Source organism: Diceros bicornis, chromosome 28 (assembly GCF_020826845.1).
Source record: "Diceros bicornis minor isolate mBicDic1 chromosome 28, mDicBic1.mat.cur, whole genome shotgun sequence".
In the NCBI taxonomy this organism is placed as follows: Eukaryota; Metazoa; Chordata; class Mammalia; order Perissodactyla; family Rhinocerotidae; genus Diceros; species Diceros bicornis.
Window position 1 is genome coordinate 36836833 of NC_080767.1, and position 26115 is coordinate 36862947.

A 26115-nucleotide genomic window follows, 5' to 3' on the forward strand; every position below is an offset into this window, starting at 1 on the left:
AGCCGCGAGCGCGGGGCGGGGCGGGGGGCGGGGCTGGGCGCAGATAGCGGTTGGGGAAGCCCGCGAGGCGGTGGAACCCCGGGCGAGGGGCGAGGCGGGGCGCCGTCCAGCTCGCTCTCTCCCGCTTCCCGGGGCCGTCCAAGCTGTTGGAGGCAGTGGTGTGCGCCCTTCTCATTCCGCTACTCTCAGAGCTGTAGGAAAACGCAAACAAGTTGACAGAGCAATGTCCTCTAATATTCTTCGGGATAGGGTCAGGGGCACGCACTAAGATGACAGCTGGGGACCGCCCCGCAAAAGCATGGCTGCAGCGCCGGCTGCCCTCGCCTGCCCCGCAAAAGCATGGCTGCCGCGCTCCCGGGGGAGGGGCGTGGTGGGCGGGCGTTATTGCGCATGCGCCCAGGTGCCCCGCACCAACATGGCCGCCGCCTCCCGGCGAGCGCGGCCGCGCGCGCCGGCCGTTGCTGGGCATGCTCCCTGAGTGCCCCGCACCAACATGGCGGGCGTCTCTGCGGGGGTGACTCTAATTTTCGGTTTTCGGTTATAGCCGGCCGGTGCTCATTACTCTTCAGAAGGCTCTGAGCGCGTGGTGGAGCCGGAGAAAGGAAGGGTCGGTTCGAGGGCGAAAGGTGAGAGGGGACTGCAGGCATCCGGACCGGCTCCTGGCGGGAAGATGGCAGAGGGCGAACGGCAGTCGCCGCCAGGTAGGGCGGGCCGGGCCGGGCCGGGGGCGCGGGGGCGGTGCCAGGCGTGGGGGCGGGGAAGGGGTGTGGTGTGGGGGGCTCGGCAGGGGGAGGTCGGGAGATGGAGGAACTGGAGGGGCGGGAGCCGGTGGGCCCCGAGGAGGGACCGGGGTTGAGGGGCCCCGAGGGAGAAGGGGTGGCGGCTCTGGGAGGAGAGCAAGAACCCGGGGCTGCAAAGGGGTGGCGGGTGGGGCTCAACACCGGGACTTGGGGAGCCCGGGCTGCCCGAGGGTCGTGTGGGCAGCCCCGTGGCCAGAAGGGGAGGCCTCGTCCACATCTGGGCTGCGCATACCTAAGTCAGCTCTTGACCTGGTGGAGAAGCTGCCGGGGATGGGGGCTACCTTCTTTATTGGACCGTGCTCAGTGGGTGGGGCGTGATGCCCGGTAGACCTGGGCCTCCTCGACCGCATTTCCCGCCTCCTACACGCCCTGCCGCCCCTCGTCCACCTCCCCTCTCTCTCTCTTGGAGGCAGGGCTCTGGAGTTTCAGTGGCTGAGAATTTATTGAGAGAAACTGCCTTTGGTCGTCTAAACCACTAATTTAGAAAGGCTGATTGTGCAAGGAGATGAAAGAGTCTAGAGAGTCTCTGGCATCTCCATCTGTAACTTTTATTTACACTGTGGCTTCTTTCTAATTCATTTCAAATGACTTGGATGGAGATGCTAGGGAAGGGATCTTATAGAGACCCCTAACCTGGAGAAGGGGCAGACTGTTTGCCAACCCCCTCTTGACCTAAGAAGGACTGATCATAGATCAGTTTTAAAATTCTGTCCGAGGAGCAAATAGGTTGGCCAAACACAGCTGATGTTTTGAAAGCATTCGTTTTTCCTTCTACTCTATCTTGCATTTTGTGATCCCTGGGAAGGTCTTAGAAGGGAGAAATTTTGAAGATCAAAAGAGGCATCCCCTCCAACCCCAGAAAAGTAGGCCAACAAATAGCTGGGTATGGTCTGTTAGAGCGTTCGAAACCAGACATTTATTTTATTTGGTGCAAAAACTTTGTGCGTGTGTCCTCAGAAGTTCTGGTAATGACATCAGGAGCTACAAGGCAACTAGAATTATCAGTGTCTCTGAAGATGGGTGGTAGGAGGTAGGGTGAGGGAGAGAATCTGTGCCCTGAGAGAGATGCAGGCTCAGGGAGGTTGTCTATGGCTGGGAAGATCCAGGTTCCCTGGAGGTGATCTGTCTTCGTAGTTTGAAACAGGATGGAAAGAACTACTTAACTCAGACAGTTGTGAAAACCTTGGGTTTTGGAGTTACACAGACTTTGCCTGGCAAATCGCAGCCTCTGTGAGCCTGTTTTCTTATCCCATAAAATGAGGCTACTATACCTTCTCCAGAGTCGTAGTGTGTGTTCCATAGATGATGTGATTGAGACATGGGATGGGGTGAGTAGTCAGTAAGTGCAGAGTTACTGTTACCCTTCTCAAAGGTGGTACAGGGTGAGCCTGTAGACCAGTTCCCAAATGGTAGATGATAATACATTATACTTGCTGGGGTTTTTTTTAGGAACATCTCTAAAACTCTGGAGATTTCCATCTTGTCCTGAGAGGTCATGGGGGGATCCAGCTGTCCTGTGGCACCTTTGTCAGAGACAGAATCTGAGTCTGGGGAGACTGTGGGTCTCACTTCGTTTATCACAGTCCCGAGTTTGCAGGCTCGTTTTTTTTCTGATTTGGAATTGTATGTTGTGGCGACTTGTGTGTGAGTGTTTCATCAGTGATTTGTTGCAATGCTTCCCACAAGGTAGCCTTTCTCCTGGGAACATGTCGGGTCTGGCCTGGAGGTTTTCCTCTGTGAAATATTCCCTTGTAGGTTCTCTCAAACAGAGAAAGAGACAGTTCTCTCTGACTTTCAAAAGGACTCTGTTCCCAAGGATCATTTGCAAGTTGATTATTTGAAATGTGGAACATATTTTCCCATAAAAACAATGCAGTTAGGTTACCAGCCTGACTTCCAAAGCCTTTTATTTAGCATCTTACTTAAAGTAGCAATTTACTAATAGTAGGGTCCTCAATTTTGGGTTCTGGGAACAGGGCTTGCAGAACAGGTGGGAGGAGGAAGAGAATTTCTGGTCTCTTTTTTGGGCCCTGGTTTGAATTTTGAATTATGCAGAGGTTTACGTGGCTCTTATCTCAGATTCTCTGTCCGTCTCCTGGCGCTTTTCCTTTCCTCAGGGCCTCTCCAGGCAGGCTCTAGTCCCCCAAATGTCATGTGTTCCAGAACCTTCTTAGGTCTCTGTCCTCTTTTCTCCATGCGGCTGATGTCAGGTTTTAGGAGGATGGCAGTGGGACAAATTTATACTACATTGTGAGTGACCGATAGTCCTTTACTCTTCCTGGAGAGTTTTCTTCTTTTTTTTTTTTTTGTGAGGAAGATCAGCCCTGAGCTAACATCCGATGCGAATCTTCCTCTTTTTGCTGAAGAAGACTGGCCCTGGGCTAACATCCGTGCCCATCTTCTTCTACTTTATATGGGACGCCGCCACAGCGTGGACTGATAAGCGGTGCGTTGGTGCGCGCCCAGGATACGAACCAGCGAACCAAAGTGGAGCTCGCGCACTTAACCACTGCACCACTGGGCTGGCCCCAAGAGAGTTTTCATTTTTAAAGGAAGATGCCTATTAATCTAACAAATCTCCAATAGTCGATTCAGGTCCACAACTCCCAACCCAAAGCCCTTGGGGTCAGGTGTATTTTGGAATTCAGAGTTTTTCAGATTTCAGAAAGCAGTGCCCCATAATCAAAAATACTTCTGCAGCAAAACATAAATTCCCTAAGTGGGATGTGCAAAGCACGTAAATGTTCTCATATAGGTTTAGGTTTAACTTTTGTACCAAATGAGTTTGTGCCAAACTCATTAAAAAAACCTTTGGGTTTTTAAAACTTTTTGGATTGTGAAATTCTGGATAAGAGATTAAGGCTTGTGTTTCTTGGTGTCACAATGTGAAGGGACTCCGAAGTGTGGGAAGATATTTTCTGCTGGGGAGGCCACTGGTCGTAAGCAGTCGGCTTTGGTGTGAAGTGTGCATCCAGGTTGGCCCATTGAACTGCCCTGTGTTTTCCTTTCCCTCAACTTCTCAATATCTAGAAACTCCATTTAAAATAGTTTTTTTCTGATTACAAAAATACTATATACTATTTTTAATAGTAATATGTAGGGTAGAAAACGGAAGTCCGTTATAAATCTTACCTCCTAGAGACAACGATTGTTAACTTTGGAGGTTAATCCTTTAGAGTTTCCCAATGCATATGCTAATAGGTATATGTGTTATTTATATTAGTATGTAGCGTTGTTTTTACAAAAATGAGATTACATTATATATAATGTAGTGCAATTTTTTTTCATCACTTATTAAGATCTAGGCTGTTTTTCCTATGTCAGTAATTTACATTTTATTCTTTTTAAAAGCTAGGAAGATTTCCATTATATGGGCATATCATTATTTACCCATCGCCTTATTGATTGGCATTTGGGTTGTTTCTAATGTTTTTTGATGCAGTAAGCACCTTTATATACGTCTGTGTCTGTTTCTGTGGGTACATCTGAAGGGTCGATTCCTGTAGGTAGAACTGTTGGCTCAGTGGGTGTATGCAGGCAGTGCTGAGTTGCCCCCTCAGCAGATTCTGCTGATTATACTCCCACCAACAGTGCAGAATTCGTGTTCGCCCTTCCCCAATCAATGCCAGATGTTTTTAATCTGCCAACCAGATTTGGAAAAGTGATCTCATCTAATTTACATTTCTTTGCGTATTTGGGAGGTTGGTAATTTTTTTCAAATGTTTATTGGCCATTTTTTTTTCTTCTTCTTTGAATTGCCTGTTTATGTCCAAAAGGTCAACTTGGTTTTATTTTTCTAACCGTTCTGCCTGTCTGGGAGCAGGAGGTGAGGGCATGGCAGAGCTACTGAATGCATCAGCTATTGAGGGAGTTGCCAGTACTGCCCGGCTCCTTGCAGAGTAAGGAAAGGCAGGCCAGTGGGTTTGGCTTAACAAGGCATTATTACTCTGTCCTGCGAGTACGTGTCTGGTTTATGCTGGGCTCGGGTTTTGGAGTCTTGGTTTAAAAGTGTGTATGTGTGTTTGTTGGGGTGTTGGGGGAGGATTCTGTTTACCTGTTTGCTTTTTCATTTTCTGTGTCAAGATTCTTCGGAGGATACCCCTCCGGCGACTCAGAACTTCATCATTCCAAAAAAGGAGATCCACACCGTTCCAGACATGGGCAAATGGAAGCGTTCTCAGGTACCAGCAGTGTCTGTGCTATAGGGTCAGAACCGGGATGAGAAACCTGGGTTTTTCCAAGGCAGTGGTTTTCTAGGTATGACTGGGTGGCCCTTCTTGCTCTTGGAGCCAGAGCTGTTAGAAGCCAGGGAGAGAGGTGACAGGGGAGCTGGCTGTCTCTCCTCCTCAGGGGCAACACTCAGAGATTTCCTTTAGTGGGAAACTCTCTGGGGGCTGGGGCCGGAGTAACCCTGGAGAGTTCTGCTCCTGGTTCTCATAAACCATTGCCCCTTGAGTGTTGTATTGGCTGAACATGAGTGTCCTCAGTCATGGTGTGGGTCACTTTGATTCTTGGTTGCAAGTAATAGCAAGTCTGGGAGCCAGCGTATCAAAGGGAGAGGTTATCACGTGGAAACCTAGGCCAGGGAGGAGACTGAGCCTTAAAATGTCTGGGAACTGGGGTTTAGAACACTGGAGGCAGACCAGCCTTCTGTGCTGCTCAGTCCCCGGGGGGGCAGAACATAACAGCTTCTGCCGCCCAGGCTTCTGGTACCAGCTGTGGGAAGACTGGGACTAAGGAAAAGCATGCCGACTTCCAATTCCCAGGGAAGGCCTTGGGTCCCGTTCCAGCCAGGTGCCTCCACCTGGTCTGGTCAGCTGGGGTGGGGGCTGCCACTTGCACAGAAGGACAGGCTCGGGGCCCTGGCAAGCTCGGCATGTGCTCTGTGAGGAGTCTGCTGTGCTTATGCCAGCCCAAACCCCGCAGCTGTGGTGTCCTGTTCTCGCTGGGCCTTGGGGCCATAAAGCCTCTCTTTCACAAGCTTGCCCTTTAAATATTTGAAGATAGTTATCCTGTCTTTTCTGAGGTGTATTCTCCCCCGAGTCTTCACCAGGATAAACACTTTAGTCCCTTTAGTTGCTCAAAGGACATCATTTGAATCCTTTCATCATCTTGGTTGCTCTACTGCAGGGTTTCTCAACCTTGGCACTGTTGGCATTTTGGGGTGGAGAGTTCTTCGCTGGCCTGTGCACTGTGGGATGTTTAGTAATGTCCTGGCCTCTACCCACTAGATGTCAGTAGGCACACCCCTCCCCGCCCCGGTTGTCACAACCAAGAATGTCTGCAGACATTGTCCGCAGTCCCCTGGGAGCCAAATTGCCGGGTTGAGAACCATGGCTCTGTCCTGAACCGGCAGGTTTGTCTGAATCCAGACGTGGCTTCAGTTCCTTGCTTTGCCCTGGATGTTTTCCAAAGAGGACTGGGTGTTTAGGGTGTGCAGGGTACTTTAGCTCATTTACTCCTCACAGAAACCCTGAGAGATGGGCTCTCTGCTCATCTCCATTTTGAAGGTGAGAAAACTGGGGCCAGGACATAAAGAAATTTAGCAAGGTGGCACAGCTGGCAAGTGGTTGAGGTGAGATGGCAAAGATTCCCACGTGGGTCGCCTGGCTCTGGAGCCCGTGGGCTGAGCTGTTATGCTTTAGGCTGCAGGTCAGCAGATTAATGCCTGTCCGTCTCATCTGGCCCATGGCTCTTTCTGTGAATCAAGTTTTATTGGACCGCAGCTCTGCTCATTCGTTTGTATATTGTCCATGGCCACTTTCACACTGCAAGGGCAGAGTTGAGAATTTGTGACCCAGACTGTATGGCCTGTGGAGCCTAAAATATTTACTCTGTGGCCCTTTGCAGGCAAAGTTCTCCAGCCCTGCTCTAGGCACCAACACTTTTTGGGAAGTGTTGGTCACTTTTAATTCTGGCGTGTATGTTCACTTGCTAAGAAGCTCATCATTCAAGTGAATGGACCTGTTGCAGCCAGACGGGTGACTCTGTGCAGTGGCCGAGAGCATGGGCCTAGGGTCAGAGAGGTTGGGGTCGAAGCCTAGGGTTCCCAGTTTCTCCTCTTATGACTTAGGCAAGGTGCTTAACTTGGCCAAGCCTCAGTTTCCTCCACTATAAGATTGTCTGGAGACTTCAGTGCTTCCCAGAAGCACGTGGCCCAGCGCTCGGCCTCCAGTGAGCCTTACTGAGCAGTGGGTGTGATTGTTGTTGCTGTTGTGATGATGAAGATGGGGTCTGTGGAGACTCTGCACACAGTCGTGTTCATAAGAATGTCCTGAGTTTTAGTCACCAAGAGACCTGGACCCATGTGGGAGCAGGGACTGTGGAGGGTGACACCGCCCCTTGCTGCTTCCTCTCCTTGTATCCCAGTGTGCTTTGCAGGAATGATTGTGAACACTGGCCGCAGTCAGGACGGGGGCTCAGACCTGCCCTGAGCTGGGCGAGTGGCTGTGGGTGCCCCCTGGGCCTGCCAGGTGACCCCTCATTTCCTCCTGTGGCCATTCCATGGGCTGGCAGGAGGATCCTGGTAGATGAATGCTCCCTTCTAGATACTGAGTGGTTGGTGCTCAGGGCTCATCTCAGGGCTGGCTCTGAATGTCCCCAGCTTCCTTAAGGCTTGGACAAGGAGGAAGGAAGAAAGCGAGAGGCAAAAGGGATAAAGAAGAAATAAGACCGAACAGAAGTCACTTGCTCCTGGAAACTGCCTCTCCAGGGGCCTGTACCTTAGTGCTTTCTTATCTCTGTGCTGGGTGTGACCTGCAGCCCGACAGGGAAGAGAGTGCCCACTTGGAAGCTGGTGGGTGTGCTGGGAGACCTGGTCATGGGCAGAAAACAGCTTCTCCTCCTGGGAGCAGGGTGTCTGCACTGCTGTGGGGGGGGGGAACATCCGGAAGATTACTGGGGGAGGGACCCTTGGACTCCTGGTAGTATAGTATTAATGGTGGAGTACTCTGCCACTCTGCTGTGGAGTTTGGCCGGCTGGGTCCTAGCTCCACGTCTGATAAGATCTTGGTCTTCAGAGACCTTGGGCAAGTCACTTCTCCTGAAGCCTCGGTTTCATCTGTGAAATGGGGACAGTGACAGTGTCAGCCTTGTGGGGTTGTGTAATGCTGGCAGCAGTAGTGAGCACAGAGTAAACTGACTGTGGGTCCAGATGTCGTGGTCATTGGCTTGCCAGCGGTTTTGAAGGGAGGGTAGGAAGGGAGGAGTGGGGTATTTGGCGTTATCTTTCTGCTGCTCCTGCTACCGGGTTGGGAGCCAGGGGCAGCTTGGAGCTCTTTGGTAAGCCGGTGGAGCTGGGGGATGGCCGGGGTGTAGAGAGTGGGGGTCTGACACCCCTCTCCACACCCCGGTCCCCCTTTGTTTGGCAGGCGTACGCCGACTACATCGGATTCATCCTCACCCTCAACGAAGGTGTGAAGGGGAAGAAGCTGACCTTCGAGTACAAAGTCTCTGAGGTAGGCACAGGCTGGCTGGGCTTTTCCCAAAATAGCTCCAAAGAGTCACCTGCGCTTGTTGCCCACAACGGGCCGACGAAGAAAATAAGATGGGCAAACACTTGTGCAGCCGACATTTTGGTGTCTATATTGCTAATCCTGTCTTATCTGTGAATAGATGTGTAGTTGTAAAATTGGAATCAAGGTAAATATGCTGTTTTAGCTTGCATTTTTGCTAACTGGTGTCTTTATATGACTTTTTATTTTTATTTTTTAATATTTTTATTTTTTTAAAGATTTTATTTATTTATTTTTTTCTCCCCCAAAGCCCCAGTAGATAGTTGTATGTCATAGCTGCACATCCTTCTAGTTGCTGTATGTGGGACACGGCCTCAGCATGGCTGGAGAAGCCGTGCGTCAGTGTGCACCTGGGATCCGAACCCGGGCCGCCAGCAGCAGAGCGCGCGCACTTAACCGCTAAGCCACGGGACCGCCCGTATATGACTTTTTAAATTAAAAAAGATCACAAAGAAGTCAGCGTGCTCACTGAAGAGATGACTGATAGAAAAGTGCATAACATTAACAGAGAAGCTGACCCGCCCAGACTCCCCCACCTCCCTGACTCCCAGGGGCAGCCCCTGTGCACGGTGTGGGCGCTGTCACCCCAGCCTGCCCCCTGAGCTCCTCCCCTCCTGCTGTGTACCCGGCGGCCTCACTGAGCCAGGCCCCCGTTTGTTTCGGCAGCCCCTAACTGTAGACTTTTAGGTAGTTTCCCTAGGCGTTGCTGCCCTGGACAGCGTTGCACGTAGATCTGTGGGCGTTCTTTCCTGAGGATTCGTGTCTGGAAGTGGAAATGCTGAGTGGAAGGGCGTACACTGCTGGGCGTGCTCTGTGGCTGTGCCGCAGAGACAGGCCTGTCTGTGGAGGGAGAGCAGGAGCTGTGAGCAGGCTGATACCTGTGGGGAGGTGTGGTCTTGCAGCCGTTTGCTCTTGCTGGTTCCCGTCTCCCAGGGCTGGTTCCAGGCCGCCAGAGGCCTCTTGGGTTCTGTCCCAGTTGGCCCGGAGCCGCCTTGAGCCTCTTATCTCAGACATCGGGGCCTTATCTCAGACGTCTCAGTGCCTGGGCCTACCCAGCTCTCTAGCCCTAGCCTCGGCCTGTTGGGTAAGGCCTGTCCTGGCCCAGGCCCTCCACCTGCCCCGAAGCTAGCACTGCCCACTTAGCCCTCCTACTCCTGGGCTCTAACTGGCTGCTGGGTGGCTGAGGGCCTGTTCTGTCACTTGTGGAAGCCAAGCCTGTGCCAGGGATTGACAGCCTTCTTTTGGGAGCTGGCCCACCAGTGACTTCTTGGGTTCCTCCTGGGCCCGCCCAGCGCTCTGGGACTTTGGCTCTGGGCACAGATGGCTGGGGAGAGAGCGGGCTCCTCCTCTACCCCATGGTAAGGGCAGCCCAGCTGTGCTCAGTGGGCTGGGGAATGTGGTGGGGAGGGCTAATTAAAGGGGAATGCTGTAATTACCCCAGCTGGTCCTAAGCTGCCAGATCCCTCAGGTCCCTTAATTGCCCCCGAGGCTTTGATGGCAGGCTGTCCACGCCCACCAGGTGTTGTCTTGGCTCAGGAGCTGCTCTTTGGCAGGGCCGCAGTGTGGTTAAGCGCTTGGGTTCTGGAGGCAGACTGACTGGGTTTGGATAACCTCTCACTTCTGAGCTGAGTGGCCTTGTCCCCTCTGACCCTCTGTTTCCTCATCTGTCGGGTGGGAGGAGCCGCAGACCTACTCATGGCCCCTGAGGGGGTTCACTGAGATCCCACCTGTAGGGCTCTTCTTGAGCACAGCGCCGGGTACATACTAGATGATGTTAGCATTGTTAACTGTTGTTATTGTGAACTCTTGTTGAGTTCTCATTTCCAGCAGCGTTGTTGTTGCTTCAGTTGAACTCTTCCTAAGCTGGGGTTCATCCCAGCGCAGCGGTGGTGGGCTGCTCCTCACTCGGTGGACAGAGGTGACTAGTTTGGTCTCCAGAGGTCTCCTTGCTTCTGCGCACAGCTGGCTGGGGCGGCAGGAGCAAGGCTGGCAGCATGAGCCTCTGCCCGCAGATGGGAGCTCTCCTTCCGCCTGGAGCAGCTGCTGGGGCCTCCCGCTGGGATGGCAGCTGCAGCTGGGGACGGGGCAGAGTGGCCTCAGGTGGTGGCTTCCAGACCGCCAGCAGCCAAGGGAACAGGCAAGGGCGATGTCATGAGATTGTCCAGGCCCATGTTTAGAAGGCTCTCCTTCATTTTGAGTAGTCTGTCTTATTCTTTGGGGGTTAAAGTTTTTGATTTTTGCAAAATAAAGGTGATGGAAGATAGGAGGCTTATTTTTTGTTGTTGTTCTGTTTGAATTTTTAAATGAGGACAAAATAAAAAATTGGCAAGTAAAGTTTTGGAGAAAACTTTACTGGTCCGTGAAATCCAAAAGGGAAGCGTTGGTCTGGAGAGGAGGGGAGCTCAGATTGTTCTTCGCCTTCCTAGGGGTTTCAGCCCACTGTTCCCTCCCCTCCAACCCCTTTGCCCCAGTGAGCCAAACAATAGAGGCAGCCCCCTGCCTTCAAAAGGCCCTCTCCAGAACGAGGAGTGGGGAGCCTTTCATTATTCATTGGCCAGCTGAGCCAGCAGCTGGGGCGGCCTCCAGAGCCTTTATCCCCTCGGTGCCTTGCCCAAGACTGACATCTCTGGGGAATCAGGCCTTGCCGGTGCCTCCTGGGGCCAGGATTATTGCACCATCCCCCCTAAGTCCTGATTGCTGCATGGAGTCGAGTTTGCTCTGTCCTTAGCAGCCGTTCCTGGTGACTTGGTTCTTCACAAAGCCAGGCTTTGGCAGCACTTTCTGTTGCGTTTCATCAAGGCAGCTTTATGTCACCCTGGCCGTCTGCTTCAGCCAGATGTAAATGGAGCTTTCTTTCTCTTACAGGTAAGGGGAGGTGAGGGAGGGCAGCCTTCAGGGCCATTGTCGTGTTGCACAACGCCAGGGGGCGCTATGTACATGGACTGCAATGTGATTTGTGCCTCCTGGAGCCATGCTGCGGGGGGCTAACCTATATGGCATTAGCTCAAGCTTGCCTTTCCCCTCCCTGCAAACACACACCCAGCTCTCGGAGGCTTCTCTGCAGAGTCTCTGCAGTGGCAGACCTGACCCAGCTTGGCCCTCCTGGTTACAACTTTTGCTGTGCGCACCGCCCTGCTGGTTCCCGCCAATGTCAGGGGCTCCTGGAGGGGTCTCCTTATACCTTTTGTGCCAGTAGACACAGGCATGATCCACTGCTTGGCAGGGTCCCTCCTCCCAGGGCCACCTGACTCCGATTATCCTCTGTATCTGCACCGTGAGCTCCCTGAGCCCTTCGTTGCCCTTCGTTTTGGCCTGTTTCTGCCAGCTCCATCTGGAAGGAACACTTTTGCAGCTGCCCTCACAGGCCTGGGTTTTGGATAGATAGTCTCCCCTGATTTCCTCATTGAGTGACATTTTGTGTACTCGTGCACAAATTGGCCTGTGACACTGATTCCACTTCTTAGTCCCTGCCTTCTGTGGGAAAGGTGTGGATGAGAGATGAGAGCCACCTCTCAGACACTGCCGGCCCTACAAAACGATAATCACGTTCATTCCTCTGGCCCAGCATCTCCACAGAGGGCGAGTTGCCAGATTGTTTAGCACAGTGTTGTTTGTGGGGGTGAAACAACTCAGACACTTAACACTGAGGGATTTGGTAAATAAATTGCAGTACATTGGTACAGGGAAATATTATTCACTTATTAGAGGCTATCGTAAAATTATGTTTACATGTTAATGTGGAACGAGGTTCATGAGGCAACTGCAAAGGAGCGTGTGCCCTGTGATCCGTGTTTTTGAGTCTTTATGTGTGTAAATATACACCATTACCCTGTGCCAGGCACTGTGCTAGGCATTCTTTTTTTTTTTTCCCCCAGAAGAAAACATCAAATGTTTTATAATCTTGGAGTAGAGAAGGTATTTCTGAGCATGTCACAAAATGGAGAAGCCATAAATGAAAAAAGTAATAGTGATGAATCGTGATTTTAAATACCTGGCAAAAATAAATAAATACAAATAAACAAACAATCCAACAAAAAAAACACAATCCAAGTCAAAGACAAAGAAGGACAGATTGGAAAAAACACTTTTAACAGACAATGGGCTAATTTCCTTAATATGTAAAGTGCATCTAGAAAACAATAACACCAACAACCCAATAGAAAAACAGGCAAAGAATATGAAATACGAATGGCTTTTTTGTCTGTGTGTGTGTGAGGAAGATTAGCCCTGAGCTAACATCCATGCCCATCTTCCTCTATTTTATATGGGATGCCGCCACAGCATGGCTTGACAAGTGGTGTGTCAGTGCGTGCCCGGGATCCGAACCTGCGAATCCCGGGCTGCCAAAGCAGAGCGTGGGCACTTAACCACTGCGCCACTGGGCTGGCCCCACGAATGGCTTTTAAATACATATGTGTTTATAAAAAACATAGATTTTTTTCCAGTTTCAAAATGATTATGTTAGTGGTAGAGATGATCACTATGAAAATAAATCAGATGAAAGCATTGCGATGTTTGATTATACTTCTAGGAAACACAAATAAAGCTAAAATGAAGTATGATTTTATGCCTGCCAGATCTGCAAGATCAAGCATTGATTGGCAGTGAGGGGCACCAGCTCCCTCCTTTGCTGGAGGAGGGGTTGCTTGGTACGATCTGTTTAGAGATCACTGACCGTTTAGAGATCCAGGGAAAGCCCTCTGCACTAGGGATTTAGCCTACAGAAATATTCCTCCTTGGGTACAAAGACACGTGTACAAGGATAGTCAATCCAGCACTGCTTGTTACAAAAGACTGGAAAGAACCCAAATTTCTACCAATGGGGAAACATAAATAAATTATAGTACTAATAAAATACAGTGCAGCCATTCAAACGGTTGGGTCCAATCTATATTTGGGAACGTGGAGAACACTCTCCAAGCTATGCTGAATAAAAGGATCACGTATAAATACATTAGATGTACGTGCACAGAGTTTCTTTGTGACGTGAGAAACTGGTTTATCTCTGCCCCAGGGGAGGGGAACCAGGCCTCAGAGGTCGTGGGTGGGAAGGACACAAAGTTTTCACCCAACACCCTTTCATATTCTGAACTTTTTACTCTGTATCTGAAAACATTTTTGTTCAATTGTAAGCAGTAGCTTTGAACTTGCTGTGTTGCGGAGTCCCGGCTCTCAGGGAACTCACATTCTGATGGGATGAAAAGACGGCATGCTCTGTGACAAGCGCAGGGCCAGGGGTCAGTGGGAACTCAGAGCAGAGGGCTCAGGAGGGGGGTGCTTCAGGGAAGAAACACCGTATCAAGAGACTGAGAAGAATTCAGACATGTTAAGGAACATTAGCCATACTGGGGGCATCAGTACAAGACCAGGATGTAACGAGGGCACGTCAGTCACGAAGACCAGCCTGTGCAAAGGCCCTGTGGTGAGAAAGGCAGATGAGAGGTAGGACAGATGTTCTCTGCTCCAGTGAGTACACACTCACGTTCAGTTTTGCTTCTAAACGTCCTGCATTTTCAAAAATGTCCACAGGCTCCCAGCAAGTGGGGCCCTTGGGACTTGGGAGGGACAAAGACACCAGCAGCTTCACCGCCCACTCCCAGGCCAGGGCACTTCCCTCTGTTAGAGATGGGTGGGCCAGGTCTTCATGGGCCCAAGAGCTGGGTCAGCCCAGAGGGGCCTGCCTAGTGGATGGTGGTGGGAGGGATCAATAGGAGGGCCCCAGGTGGGTCACCTTCCGTCTGACACAGTGACAGCAGTAGCACAGTCATGTGGTCCACTCTTTATGTGCTTGGCGGCCATCCTAAGCTCTTTGGGCACCCGAGTCCCAATTCCCAATTGCAAACAACAAAAAGCTCTGTGTTGGCCGGACTGACGCAGAGCAACCCACCACCACCCTGTCCTGCCTGGTGTCAACAAAGACCACCCCTGCAGTGGGGGCACGGACACGCTGCCTCCTGGGCCTTCTTCATGAGGGTTATTCGCTCCTCGTGCCAGTTTGGGGAGTTCTTGTCCTCATGCCCGTTTGAGATGAAGAAACAGGCTCTGAGAGTTCAAGTCACTTGCTCAGGGTCTCGCAGCAGCTAAATGGTGTTTTAGCTGGGGCTTGAATCTGGGTCCAGCTGCCTTCAAAATTCTCACCGTGATAAGCAATAGAAAACACTAGAAAAAGACGAAATAGAAGACTATGTGAAAATGTTAGTAGTGTTTGTTTCTGGGGCAGGATTTCTGGCCATTTTCATTTTCTCCTTTGCGCATCTCCGTTTTCTGTGATGAGTAGGGGTTGTGTGCTGAAGAGAAGACCCCAGGAAAATCTATTCAAGAAGGTCATGGCTGCAGTTCACGCCTGTCCAGCAGCTCCTGGGTAGGCTGGCTGGAGAACCAGCGGCCAGGCCTGTCCCTTCAGCCTAGTGCATGTCCCTTTCAGTAAGGCTCGCTCTGTTCCCCCGGCCCCTCCTTCATATTCAGGGTGTTTGGGAAGAAACGGGGACAGCAAGGAGAATGCCGGCTAGTGCCACGCCTTGAGGTCACTGGCCGGCAGCTGTTGGGACTTCCTCTGCGGCTCTAGCTTGGGGCCGCTAGTCATTGTGGCCGGGCCCCTTCTGTTTTGCCTCCACAGGCCATTGAGAAACTGGTCGCTCTTCTCAACACATTGGACAGGTGGATTGATGAGACTCCTCCGGTGGACCAGCCCTCTCGATTTGGGAACAAGGCCTATAGGACCTGGTATGCCAAACTCGACCAGGTGAGGCTGCCCCAGGACAGGCTTGGGGGCGGGGATGGGGGGAAAGCTTGCAGACATGTCAAAATCCCTGGGGAGTTTGTTAAAATGGCAGTTCCATTTACCAAAAGTACAAATGCATTTACCCTCTGCCCCAGCCGTCTTCTGGGAATCAGCACTGTGCATGCACAGTCCTCTGCTCAGGGCTGTTTATTAGGTCACTGTTTGTATTAGCAACAGATTGAAATGTCCCAAGTGTCTGTTCCCAGGGGATCAGTTAAATAAACTGATAGGGGATCGGTTAAATAAAATCCACCCAGCTGGCCACAGAGCTGCCCATGGCCCCTGGCCACTCTCCCCTCCAGGGTCTGTAAGAAAGAATAAGGGGGCTGACTAGGGAACTCAGGGGAAGGGGCTCTGCGATTTACTGTTAGGTTAAAGAGGAGCCAGGGCATGATGCACACGGCAAGCTGCCTTTTGGTGAGAAAGAAGGAAAAATAAAAAGGTCTGTTTGTATTGCTCAGTTTGCGTAGAGCAACATCGCTAGAAGGATACACAAGATACACAAGTGTGGTTTCTTTTTGACTGCAGGGGAGAGGGGGGTGGATGGGGGCAGGGGTGGAGTGAGACTTCTCATGCATCCCTTTTATAATGTGTTTACTTTTGAATCATATGAAGATCATACCTGTTCAAGCAAACAAAAAATAAAAATACAGGATTGCAACCCCATCCTTAGAAAAGCAGAGTCTGTAGGTCTGCGATGGGGCCTGGGAATCCAGCTTTTCACCAGGTCTCCAGGCCATTCTCACGCCAGGTGTCCATAGACTGCACTCAGAGAAACTTGGGTCCTAATTTCTCTGGCCCAGCGTTTTCACGTGGAGCAGAGGGGAGTCCCAAGGACCCAGAAAAATGCTGTTCCTACCTAAGAGTGGCCTGGGGCTGCCTCTGGACTCGAAGATGGCACGTAGTCTTGTTTTTTTAAAGATTTTTATTGAGCTATAACTTAAAGCTGACAAATCATAGCTGTACAGTTTGATAGATCTTAACATATGTTTTTACCATTGCACCCACCACCCGTATTAAACTATAGAACATTCCAGCACTCCAGCAGGGCCCTCCTGCCCCCTGTTAGTTGATATCCCCCAAACCTTTCTGATTTCTGTCCTGTAGATCGATTTCGCCTGTTTTTGAACTTCATATAAATGTCTGGCTTCTTCTGCTCGATGTTATGTCTGTGCGATCCGTCCACCTTGTTGTGTGTAGCAGTGGGTCTTGTTCATTGTGGTGTAGTATTCCGTTGTAGAATGTATTACAATGTATCCATTCTACTGTTGATGGACATTTCAGTTGTGGGTTGTTTCCACGTTTTGGCTACTATAAATAATGCTGCTATGAACATCCTTGCGTACATCTTTTGATGAATATATGGCACAAACTCCCTTACTGGGAGTGTGAAGAAAGATGACGTCTCTGGAGGTGTCAGTGAGTTACCAGATAGAAGAGTTGAATGGCTTCTTTTCAGATCCCTCCTGTCTTGCCGCCAGAACCTTATCCTCTGGAGAAAGTATCAGCAGACGAAAAGCCACCCCAGGGGAGTCCCTCTGTTGTGTACAAATAAATACTCTCCCTCCTCTTCCTTCTGTGACCAGTCAGGGCGGGGAGCCAGGCCTGCCTCGCGTGGCATCCTGGGCCCCAGCCAGATCCTGCCCCTGGGTGCTTGCCCATCGGGTGCTGCCTAATCTGCTGCCACCACTTTGTGTCTCTTGTGTTATCAGGAAGCAGAAAACTTGGTGGCCACAGTGGTCCCCACCCATCTGGCAGCTGCTGTGCCCGAGGTGGCTGTTTACCTAAAGGAGGCAGTGGGGAACTCCACGCGCATCGATTACGGCACAGGTACCTGCCTCGCTGGGGTCTTTTCTGGGGTTGTGGCGCTGCTCCTGCGGCTCTGGCGTGGTCCACCAGGGGGCGCTGATGCCGTATGCATGGTGCCTGTATGCACAGAGCCGATTTCTGTTCTCTGTAAAGATGGTCTCTCTGTGAGCTCATCATCACCCAAATAATAATTTACTGAGCACTTACTATATCTCAAGGCAACCGCTTACAGAAGCCTTGAGAAATGGAAGAGCTTGGGAGCCTCTGGCAGTGTTGTGGTGCACCCTCTCCCTGTGCCCCTTGCTCTTAGCCACGTTCTCTGTGCTCTTGAGCTCTCGGGGAGAGGAAGAGGACTGGACAGGCACCGTGGACCCCTACTGTGGGAGGCCTGCCTTTCTTTTCCTTTCCACCCACAGCGAATGCAAGAGCTGCTGCTCTCTCAGGCCCTCCCCTTAGCTGGGGCTCCGGATCCTCCAGGTTGGGGAGAAGTTTTGTCATCTGCCCCCCTGTTGCTGGGGAACAGGTGTATCAAGGGTTTTGAGACTTTAAGGGGTGGGGCTTTCACTAAGACCAGCAGGGGAGGACCTGGAGGGCGAGTGGCCAGGTGAACGGGGCTGGGTTCCCTTCACTTTCAGGTGTGGGAGTGAAGGTCTGCCCTGAGCAATGGCAGCTTGGACTCTGGCTGATCATGATCGGAAACTGTGCAGGTGAAAGTATCAGCTCACAAGCTTTCCCTCCTTGGAGGGACCTTTGTTCTGCAGAAATAGGACAGGAAGTCACTGAAATATTCTTTCCCCACCTCCCTCAAAAGATATTTTTTATGATGTTATGAACCATGGTATTGAGTCCAAAGTGCAGTCTGTGGTTTCTGTAGTGCTGGCCATTCCTGTTTGACATGACTGGGAAAGGAAGGGAGTGCCTTCTGACCCTGTAATGTGGCCATGCTCACAATGGAACCTGCTTAGAAGCCTTCACTGGCTCCCCACTGCCTAAGGATAAAGTCTGAGCTTTTTACTCTGGCCATGAAGGCCTATCTGATCTCCAGCCTTACCTTGTTACACTTTCTCCCCTGCTCTCTCTGCTTTAGTCGTGGCCTTCTTAGGGTTTTTCAAATATATCAAATTTTTTTTTTTGGTCTCAGGACTTTTGCACATACTGTTTCTGTTGGCTAAAATACTCTTCTTGCTTCCCTCACCCCCTGTGCCTTGCCAACTCTTACTCATCTTTCAGATTTCAGATTAAATATTACCTCCTTAGAGAAACCTTCTTGAACCCTTATGTCAGGGTCCCCCTGTGATTCTCCAGTTATCACCCTATCCTTCTGTAGAGCTGGAATCCTAGAAGTGATTGTATATTAAATGTCTGTCACCCTGGTAGATCACAAACTGTCGAACAAGGGCAGGGACTTTTTTGCCACTGTCTCCCTGCTGCCTGACGTGGACAGTGACTGTGCCCACAGTAGGTGCTCAATAGGTGGGTGCACTTGATGGCTGAGTTCAGCCTACGAAGTACAAGGTGAATGCCTATTTAAGAAGTCAACAGCCTGGGCCCTTTAGGAGTAGAGTTACAGGACTGGTAGTTCTTAAGAGGGCCTGGGTCTTTCTGGATAAGGAAGAGGCCCCATGATCTCCGTGTTGACCTGTCTCCATAGAGGGCCAGTCATCAGTGACTCGGACTCTCGTGGGACCCAGAACAGTCCCACGCCTTTTTCTGGAAGACTGTCAACCTCAGCTGTTTTTCCTCCCCAGGACATGAAGCCGCCTTTGCTGCTTTCCTCTGCTGTCTCTGCAAGATCGGGGTGCTCCGGGTGGACGACCAGATAGCAATCGTCTTCAAGGTCTTCAGTCGGTGCGTGAGAGGAGGGCAGGGGCAGCGGCCAGTGGAGGCAGAGCGAGGGCTCTCCTCCTCGTTACTGTCCGGCCGGAACTGGGTGCTGGAGGGTCCTCTTGTCCTATCCTAATTGAGCTCTGGCCGTGGGCGGGGTGTCCAAGACCCTCCTTCCGCAGGTTCAGAGTCAAGTACAGACAGGTGAAGGAGATGTCACGTGATCACGGCAAGTGCTTCCGTGGCTTGGCCCTGTCGCTGTTCTGTGGCCACGTGGAGATGCACTCTAAGCGCTTTACGTGCAACTCGTTTAGTTCCCACGACAACCCTGAAGAGAAGCAGCAGCTGTCGTTTGGGCACAGAGAAATCAGGTCTCTTCCCTGAGGTCACACAGCCAGCTGAACCCAGGCTGTCCGGTTCTGACCTGCTGCCCTCAGCACCCAGACCACCTGCCCGGCAGCACAGCTGTTTCAGTCGCCAGAGTGACAGTGCCAGTCCTGGGCCCCGCTCTGGCGGTGCCGGCGCTGGAGCTCCTGGGGGCGTCTGACGCACATTTGATGACACGGAAGGTTGGCGCTGCGAGGACCTGGGAGAAGATCTGCTTCTCGCCCCCCAGCTTCCCGGCGGGCAAGCCGGGAAGTTAGAGAAGCTGAGGCTCCTGCCAGGGTCTTCCGTGGTCAGGACTTGATGGCACTACAGCCCCCGTCCCAGTCGGTGTTGGCCCTTTCTGGGGCCGGGAGGAGGCTGAGTGTGGGGAAAGACCTAGAGCTGCAGTGTTTGCAAGGACAGCTGATGCGTACCTTAGGCGTGTAGGCTTTAATGAAGTAGAGGCCGCTTCCACTCTGAGGGGTTATTTCTGGCCTCCCCGTGCTCCCGGTGACAGAAGGGTTGAGAGCGTCTTTACTTTTTGCTTCCTCCCCTCCCTTCCCCCCGCTCCTGTGCAGGTACCTGGAGGTTATGCGGAAACTCCAGAAAACATACAGGATGGAGCCCGCCGGCAGCCAGGGAGTGTGGGGCCTGGATGACTTCCAGTTCCTGCCCTTTATCTGGGGCAGTTCGCAGCTGATAGGTACTGAAGGGGGGCGCGTACCCTCTGGCCACCAGGGTGCGTTCTGTACCCCCCCAGCCCTTCTCTCTTCCCTCCTTCCTTCTCCTCCTGCCCAGGGCAGACAGTGACAGCTTGTAAAGCAGCTATTAGACCAACTCTTGACGGAGGCTGCTTGCTGTCGACCTGCTGCTGTGAGCCGTGTGGCAGGCTAGGGGAGGCGGCGGCAGAGCGCCTCCGAGATAATGGAAAGTGACACGGGCGGGAGCAGGGGCGCTCGCCTGGCGCATAATGGACAGGTGTGAAATGCGCCCCGGCTCCTGGCAGCAGCTGCGGGGTTTTATGTTGAAAACGAGGGGCTCTTTTGACTCGGTCACCAGCGTTATCCACTGTTATTATTGAGCTGTGTGCAAGGGGCCCATCAGGGAGCTGCCGCCAAGGGCTGGGCGGTGGGCCGCTTGCCATGGGCCCGCTCGGGTGGTTCCCCCACTTTCCACGGACAAGCCGAAGTGCGTGAGGGATCTACCGGTGGGCGAGGGCAGGTGGTAACTCCTGTTTTGGCGTGGGATTAACTGCCTTCACAACAATACTGATAAGTGACCACTTGTTGAGCCTTGCTCTGTGCCAGGCACTCTCTGAGGGCTTCAGGTGGGTTGTCTCCTGAATCTTCTCAGTGGCCCTGGGAAGGGTCTCGCCAGTGTGAGACCAGCCACCACTGACCGACGCTTAATGTGCGGGCCTCATGGCGGCTTTGTGGCGGCCGTGATGGTCAGGTGCTGCTCAGCAGCCTGTGAGGGAGGCGCTGGTCTTAGCCCCACTGCACAGATGAGGAAACTGAGGCACATGGCGGAAAGAAGCAGAGCCAGAGCTTCTTACACTACAGTACACACACACAAGGCCATTTGTTGTTCCCGCGAGGTCAAGTGTTGAGGGCACGTGGGCAGGGCTGTGGCCCTGGGGTGGGTGTGGACCGCGCTGGGCCGAGGTGCCGTGGTGGTGTGAGCGCCTGGTTTTGAACCTGGGGCTCTTTGCTGTTCCCAGATCACCCGTTTCTGGAGCCCAGGCACTTTGTCGATGAGAAGGCTGTGAATGAGAACCACAAGGACTACATGTTCCTGGAGTGTATCCTGTTTATCACCGAGGTGAGGGGTGGTGAGGGCAAAGCCCGCGGCAGCTTCGGCTGAAATGCGCTGAGGCTTCTGGCTTTGGACAGAGGGGCCAGAGTGCTGCCTGAAGATGACAGCCTGGCCACAGAAGGCGGGTTGCTGAAAAGGAAGCCTCTCTGAGAGGTTAAACCAGCTTCTGACCATCCAGCATCGCCTCCCTGAATCAGTGGTCTGGGGTTTCTGCTTGAGCTGAGGGACGAACGCTCAGTCACTAGCTGGACTTGGTTAGTGATACAGCAGGTCTGGAGTGAGGGTGGGTGTTGTTGGGTGTGCGTGGGTATCAGCATCTTGTGGGGAGGCCCACAGGTCTGTGGAGCTACGTGCGTGTGAATGTGTGGGATGAACCCACCGCAGGAGATGGCGAGACTGGGTGGGGCAGGACAGGTTTCTGCTGAGGGGGCACATCTCTGTCAGTGCCGGAGGGTGAAAACGAGCAGGCCTGGACCCTCAGCCCACCCAGTGGGGGTCGTTTACCTGGGCACTGTTGTCCTGCTAAGGCAGGGTCTCCCACAGTGCGGCCCTGGACCACTTCCTCAAGATCGCTGGGGGAGCTTGTTAAAATGCAGGTTCTTGGGCCCCACCCTAGCTTTCTGAGTCAGGATCCTGGGAGACGAGGGCCAGGAACTGTATTTATTTATTTATTTTATTTTTTATTATTATTATTTTTTAAATATTTTATTTATTTATTTTTCCCCCCAAAGCCCCAGTAGATAGTTGTATGTCATAGTTGCACATCCTTCTAGTTGCTGTATGTGGGACTCGGCCTCAGGATGGATGGAGAAGTGGTGCCTCGGTGCGCGCCCGGGATCCAAACCCAGGCCACCAGCATCGGAGCGCGCGCGCTTAACCACCAAGCCATGGGGCCGGCCCACCAGGAACTGTATTTAAACACACTTGCCAGATGACTGCACATGGCAGTTGGGGACCCGCCGTTCTCAGGGCCTCTCTTTTGGGAGGTGCCGGGACCTTTCGTCCTCCCTGCCCAGTACCACCCCCCAAACTTCTGAAGGGCACCCTGGCTCTGCTGTCTGTGGAAGGTCCTTCCCCCATTCTCTTTCCTGATGCCTGCATGCGTGCCTACTGGCCCCAGGGACAGCCCTGGCACACCCATGGACCCCCACCCGCGGGGCTGCTCTCCCGGCTGCCCATTCTGAGCCTCTGGAGAGGGGAAGGAGCCTGGTTAAGCAGCCGTAGCTTCAGGCTCCTGGTCAGCATTCGGCTCAGGCCTCCACCAAACTCCAGAGGCCGGAGGGGAGTGACACGTTTCTCTAAGTCAGCACATGGAGCTGGGCTGATGGCTGGGCGGCCACCACTTCATTCTGAGATCTGCTGCCTTCAGCAGTGTAGCCGGCCCAAGGTCGGAAGGACTCCGGGCGGCCTGGCTCACTGCCCTGAGAGCCAGTCACGTGCCGCTCTCTCCAGACTGGAATGTGGGGGTCTGCGGAGCCCCGGGAGACCCCAGGAGGAGCTGGAGGAGCAGGGTGGGGAGAAGGGGTGCACGTTCCAGGCGGAGCTGTGGCTTCCCTCAGTTGGGGGTAAAAGGCTGCGCTCTCTGGCTCCCCCTGGTGGCTGGCCAAGCCCCTGGGTGCCTGTCAGTGACTGACAAGGAGGAAGGCGAGGCTGGGCCTCGGGGACCGTGGGAATTGACTCCAGGTTAAAACTTTGTGTTTTTGTCTGTTTGGTGTTGAATGCTGGTATAAAAACCTAAAAGCTTCCCCAAAGTTTGGGGCCCAGTTCCTCTGCTGGAGGAAATCCTACAGTGGCCACTAGGTGGCCCTAAAGGCACATTGAACTGGGAGAAGGTTTTTGTGACATTTGCTTGGGGAGAGGCATGAACGGGAGGAGGGGTCAGGCCCTAGAGTTCTTGGTGGCTCTGCACCCTCCCTGCGAGGCCTGGTTTGCACATAGGGTCTAGGTGCTCGGGCTTGGTGGTACACCATTGGATGCTAGCGGCGTGCCCCAGAGCGGAGGTGACTGCAGTGAGGCCCCCCTCCCCCGCTGGCCTGGTTGCCCATTGCAGCTCACGTTGTGCTAGTTCTCAGAGCTCTGTCTGGGTTCCCCCCACCCCACCCCTATCCACCTCAGACCAGTGTTGTGCAGCCCTTCGTCGGTGAGTGACCTGGTGTGGCTCACGCTGATAAACGGAGGCCGAGGGCCTGACACTGGGGCCCAGGGACCTGAGGCCTGCATGCAGTTCTGTATGCTAAGGTCGGCCAGGGGGCGGTGTTGCCTCTGCAGACCTGGAGATCACTAGTGCTGGTGCAACTAGGGGATTAAACAAAGCAAGAAGTTGGAAATGGAACCCGGCTTCTCCTCTTGGTCTCATGCCGGGGACCTGTCCTGGTAGTCCTCGGCATCCCGGGTGAGGGACCCCACCTTGTAAGGCTTTTGCCGCCTCAGGAAATGCAACCCTGGCGCCTTTAAGAGCCCTGGGCAGGCAGGAAAAGAATTTCAGTTTCAATCTGGCTTCTAAATTTGGAGTTTTGGGAAGGGAGGGATCAGATTTCAGCTGGAAGGGAAGGAGCTGACAGGAAGGCACTGTGCAGAGCCTCCCCCACCCCCCCGCCCCATCCCCCTCAGTTACTGACAGAGGAACCATTTACAAAAGGCCGATTCTCTTGGGAGTGGAGAGGCAGGAACGCAGCGTCTGTGAGTAATTTCCTGCTCAATATGGCTGCTCTGACTCACACGATTCCCCTGGGGTCACTGCGGGACTGCAGCTTGCTTGCTCCTTCTCGCTCTTTCTCTTCTCCCTTAGTGGCTAGAATGAGCTAATTTTTTTTGTCTTTTCGCCCCCCGATTCCTTTTTTCCCCGTCTGTTTTCCTTTCCCAGAGTTGCAAAGTCTCCTTCTGAAGGACTTAGGGAGACCTTGGGACACTAAAGGACTGGGGGCTGGGGGTGGGCAGCCGCTCCAGAGAAATAGCACCTCTGGCCTTTCCATGGGGGGCAGGGCCACTAGGGCTCCGGAGCTCGGGCCTCCCCCTGGCTCTGCCAGTAGGCCAGAGGGGCCTTTTGGGGCCCTCCTCCCGCACCCCGAGTGGGTGAGGTTGGCCCTCTGGTTTCCCTGCATCCATCCTCTGGCCTCGGCCTCGGAGCCCTTCCCTGGAGCTGCTGCTGTGGGACGAAGCCAGCGGAGTGCCTCCTGGGCGGTGTGTCACAGGGCCCTGTCCAGAGTGAAACTGGTTACGCAGCTCCCAGGATTGCTGAGCTTCTCAGGGCCTGGAAGTGTGCAAGAGAAGGCTGGAGCCTCTCGCCGGCTGCCAGGGGCAGAGATCCTGGGGAAGGGGCGGGGCGAGGGGAGGGTGGAGCCTGACGGAGTGGGACAGTTGGAACAAAGCTCGGGGAGGGCAGGCCCCTGTAGGCCTGGGGCGCCTGGCTGCCCTCCTGGAGGGGGAGCCCTAGATAGAGAGGAGGGCAAGATTCTGGGTGAAGGGCCTGGCCCAGGAGAAACGCTGCGGGGACCAGGGTGGGTTTGTCTCTGTCTGGCGCCTTGGGCTGTGGCCTCTGCTGGAGGAAGGTGCTTGATGTCCTTGCTACTGAACCTGGGGGTTGAGACAGTTTTTTTGGGGATTTGGGCTGGGGGAGGCCGGTGACGGGGGTAAAATGGCAGCTTTTTTGACTTAAATCTTACAGTTTTGAAGAGTTGCCCTTACTGGAGAAGTGAGAGGCCCGTGGGAGTGGGTCACCAGATAGAGACCACAGCCAAAGGAGTGGGGGGTGGTTTATGTGCTCCTGGGCCTTTATACTTATGATGCCCAACATGGAGAGAGAGCTTGGGCCCATCCTTTCTCCCTGGACCAGCTCTCCCCCAGCCCCACCTCCACACACAGCCTCTTCTGGAACCTTCCACCCACTCCGGGTCCAAGTCTCTGCTTCCTTGCCAGCTCAGCCTCTTTGCTCTTCAGACTCTTTCTTCTGAAGCCTGGGCCTCAGGGTGCTGAACCCTGTTCCCCCAGCATCAGTGCTGCTTATCAGCTGGCGAGGGGATGTGTCGAGGGGGATTGTGAACTGCTTGTTAATAAATGCAGTGTGCTGCCGCGTGCTGTCTGAGGGGACACTCAGGCACACGAGCTTCCCTGTCTCCTGCTGTGGTTTCTGATGTCGTGGGAACTCCACTGGGCTCGCTGCAGAGTTTCTCTCTTCCTTCTTGGAGGGTCAGACCAGGAGTGGAGCTGTCTTGGCTCCTGCCTGTCCCTTGTCTCCTGGTTGCCATCCCCCGCCCCCACTTCCCCGCCAGGTCAGCCTGGCTTTCTAAACAGCCCTTCCTCCCTAGTCTGCTGCAGGTGCCCCCCCGGCCCACCTCTGCCCCCTCTTGTCCTCCCTCCCTCTGCCTGCAGTGCAGAGGGCAGCCGGATGCCTGGCTTTGGTCTTACCCACCTTGGCCGTCCCCCAAACCTTGGCCTCCCTCTGCTCTTTCAGCTCAGCCTCTGGCAGATGCAGACCAGGCACCCTGCTGCAGAACCCACCGTGTGTGGGGCTGGGGGGTCGGGGTCCAGGCTGCTGCTGCTGCTGCTTACCGGCGTGGGAGAGGGTCCCCGTGCTGGCGGGCACTCTGTTTCTCTGGGGAGTGATAGGAGCCACGCCAGGAGCTTGAGTGGAGATTTTATTTTTCTGAGGCTGCTGGATTTCATCGGCGGTGGGAATCAGGCCCCCTTTTTTTGGCTGTGGAAGAAAGAGGGTGACTGTGGGGGTTATGTTTTCCCAGTGGGTCTTGCAGGCCAAGAGGGTCCCCGTCTCTGGCACTTATGTGTGCCTGTGTGTGCGTGTGTACGCACCCCACGGGCAGATGTTGCGGCCTGGTCCCCACGTGTGCGTGCATGTGTGTGTGTATATGGGTGTGTGCATCTGTACGTGCGTGTGTGTATGCACACACAACCTTGCTGCAGGGGAGCAGGGGCTGGGCTCCCAGGCGGCCCACTCTCCAGCTTGTGGACTCTCTTTTCCAGATGAAGACGGGCCCCTTTGCGGAGCACTCCAACCAGCTGTGGAACATCAGTGCGGTCCCCTCCTGGTCCAAAGTGAACCAGGGCCTCATCCGCATGTACAAGGCTGAGGTGAGTGGGGCCTGCGACACTCTGGGTCCAGGGGCTGCTCCCCCACCCCCACTCCACTGTTTTGCTCTGACTCTTGGTCCAGCCCCTCTACCACTTGAGGCCTCAGTCTCTGTCTGTGGGA

The 26115-nt window shown here is 53.4% G+C and overlaps 1 protein-coding gene across 1 annotated transcript in view; it reads left to right on the top strand.

The window, feature by feature from the left end:
- The first annotated feature begins 453 nt into the window (after positions 1-453).
- Positions 454-26115, top strand: part of PTPA (protein phosphatase 2 phosphatase activator) — a 31093-nt gene continuing 5431 nt past the window's right edge. The window contains exons 1-9 of the mRNA XM_058524255.1: positions 454-701; positions 4884-4981; positions 8171-8257; positions 14931-15056; positions 16808-16925; positions 18653-18752; positions 19673-19797; positions 20815-20915; positions 25887-25994. Of these exons, the coding sequence (XP_058380238.1) occupies positions 671-701; positions 4884-4981; positions 8171-8257; positions 14931-15056; positions 16808-16925; positions 18653-18752; positions 19673-19797; positions 20815-20915; positions 25887-25994 (894 nt within the window). The 5' untranslated portion in view covers positions 454-670. The remainder of the gene's footprint in view (positions 702-4883; positions 4982-8170; positions 8258-14930; positions 15057-16807; positions 16926-18652; positions 18753-19672; positions 19798-20814; positions 20916-25886; positions 25995-26115) is intronic.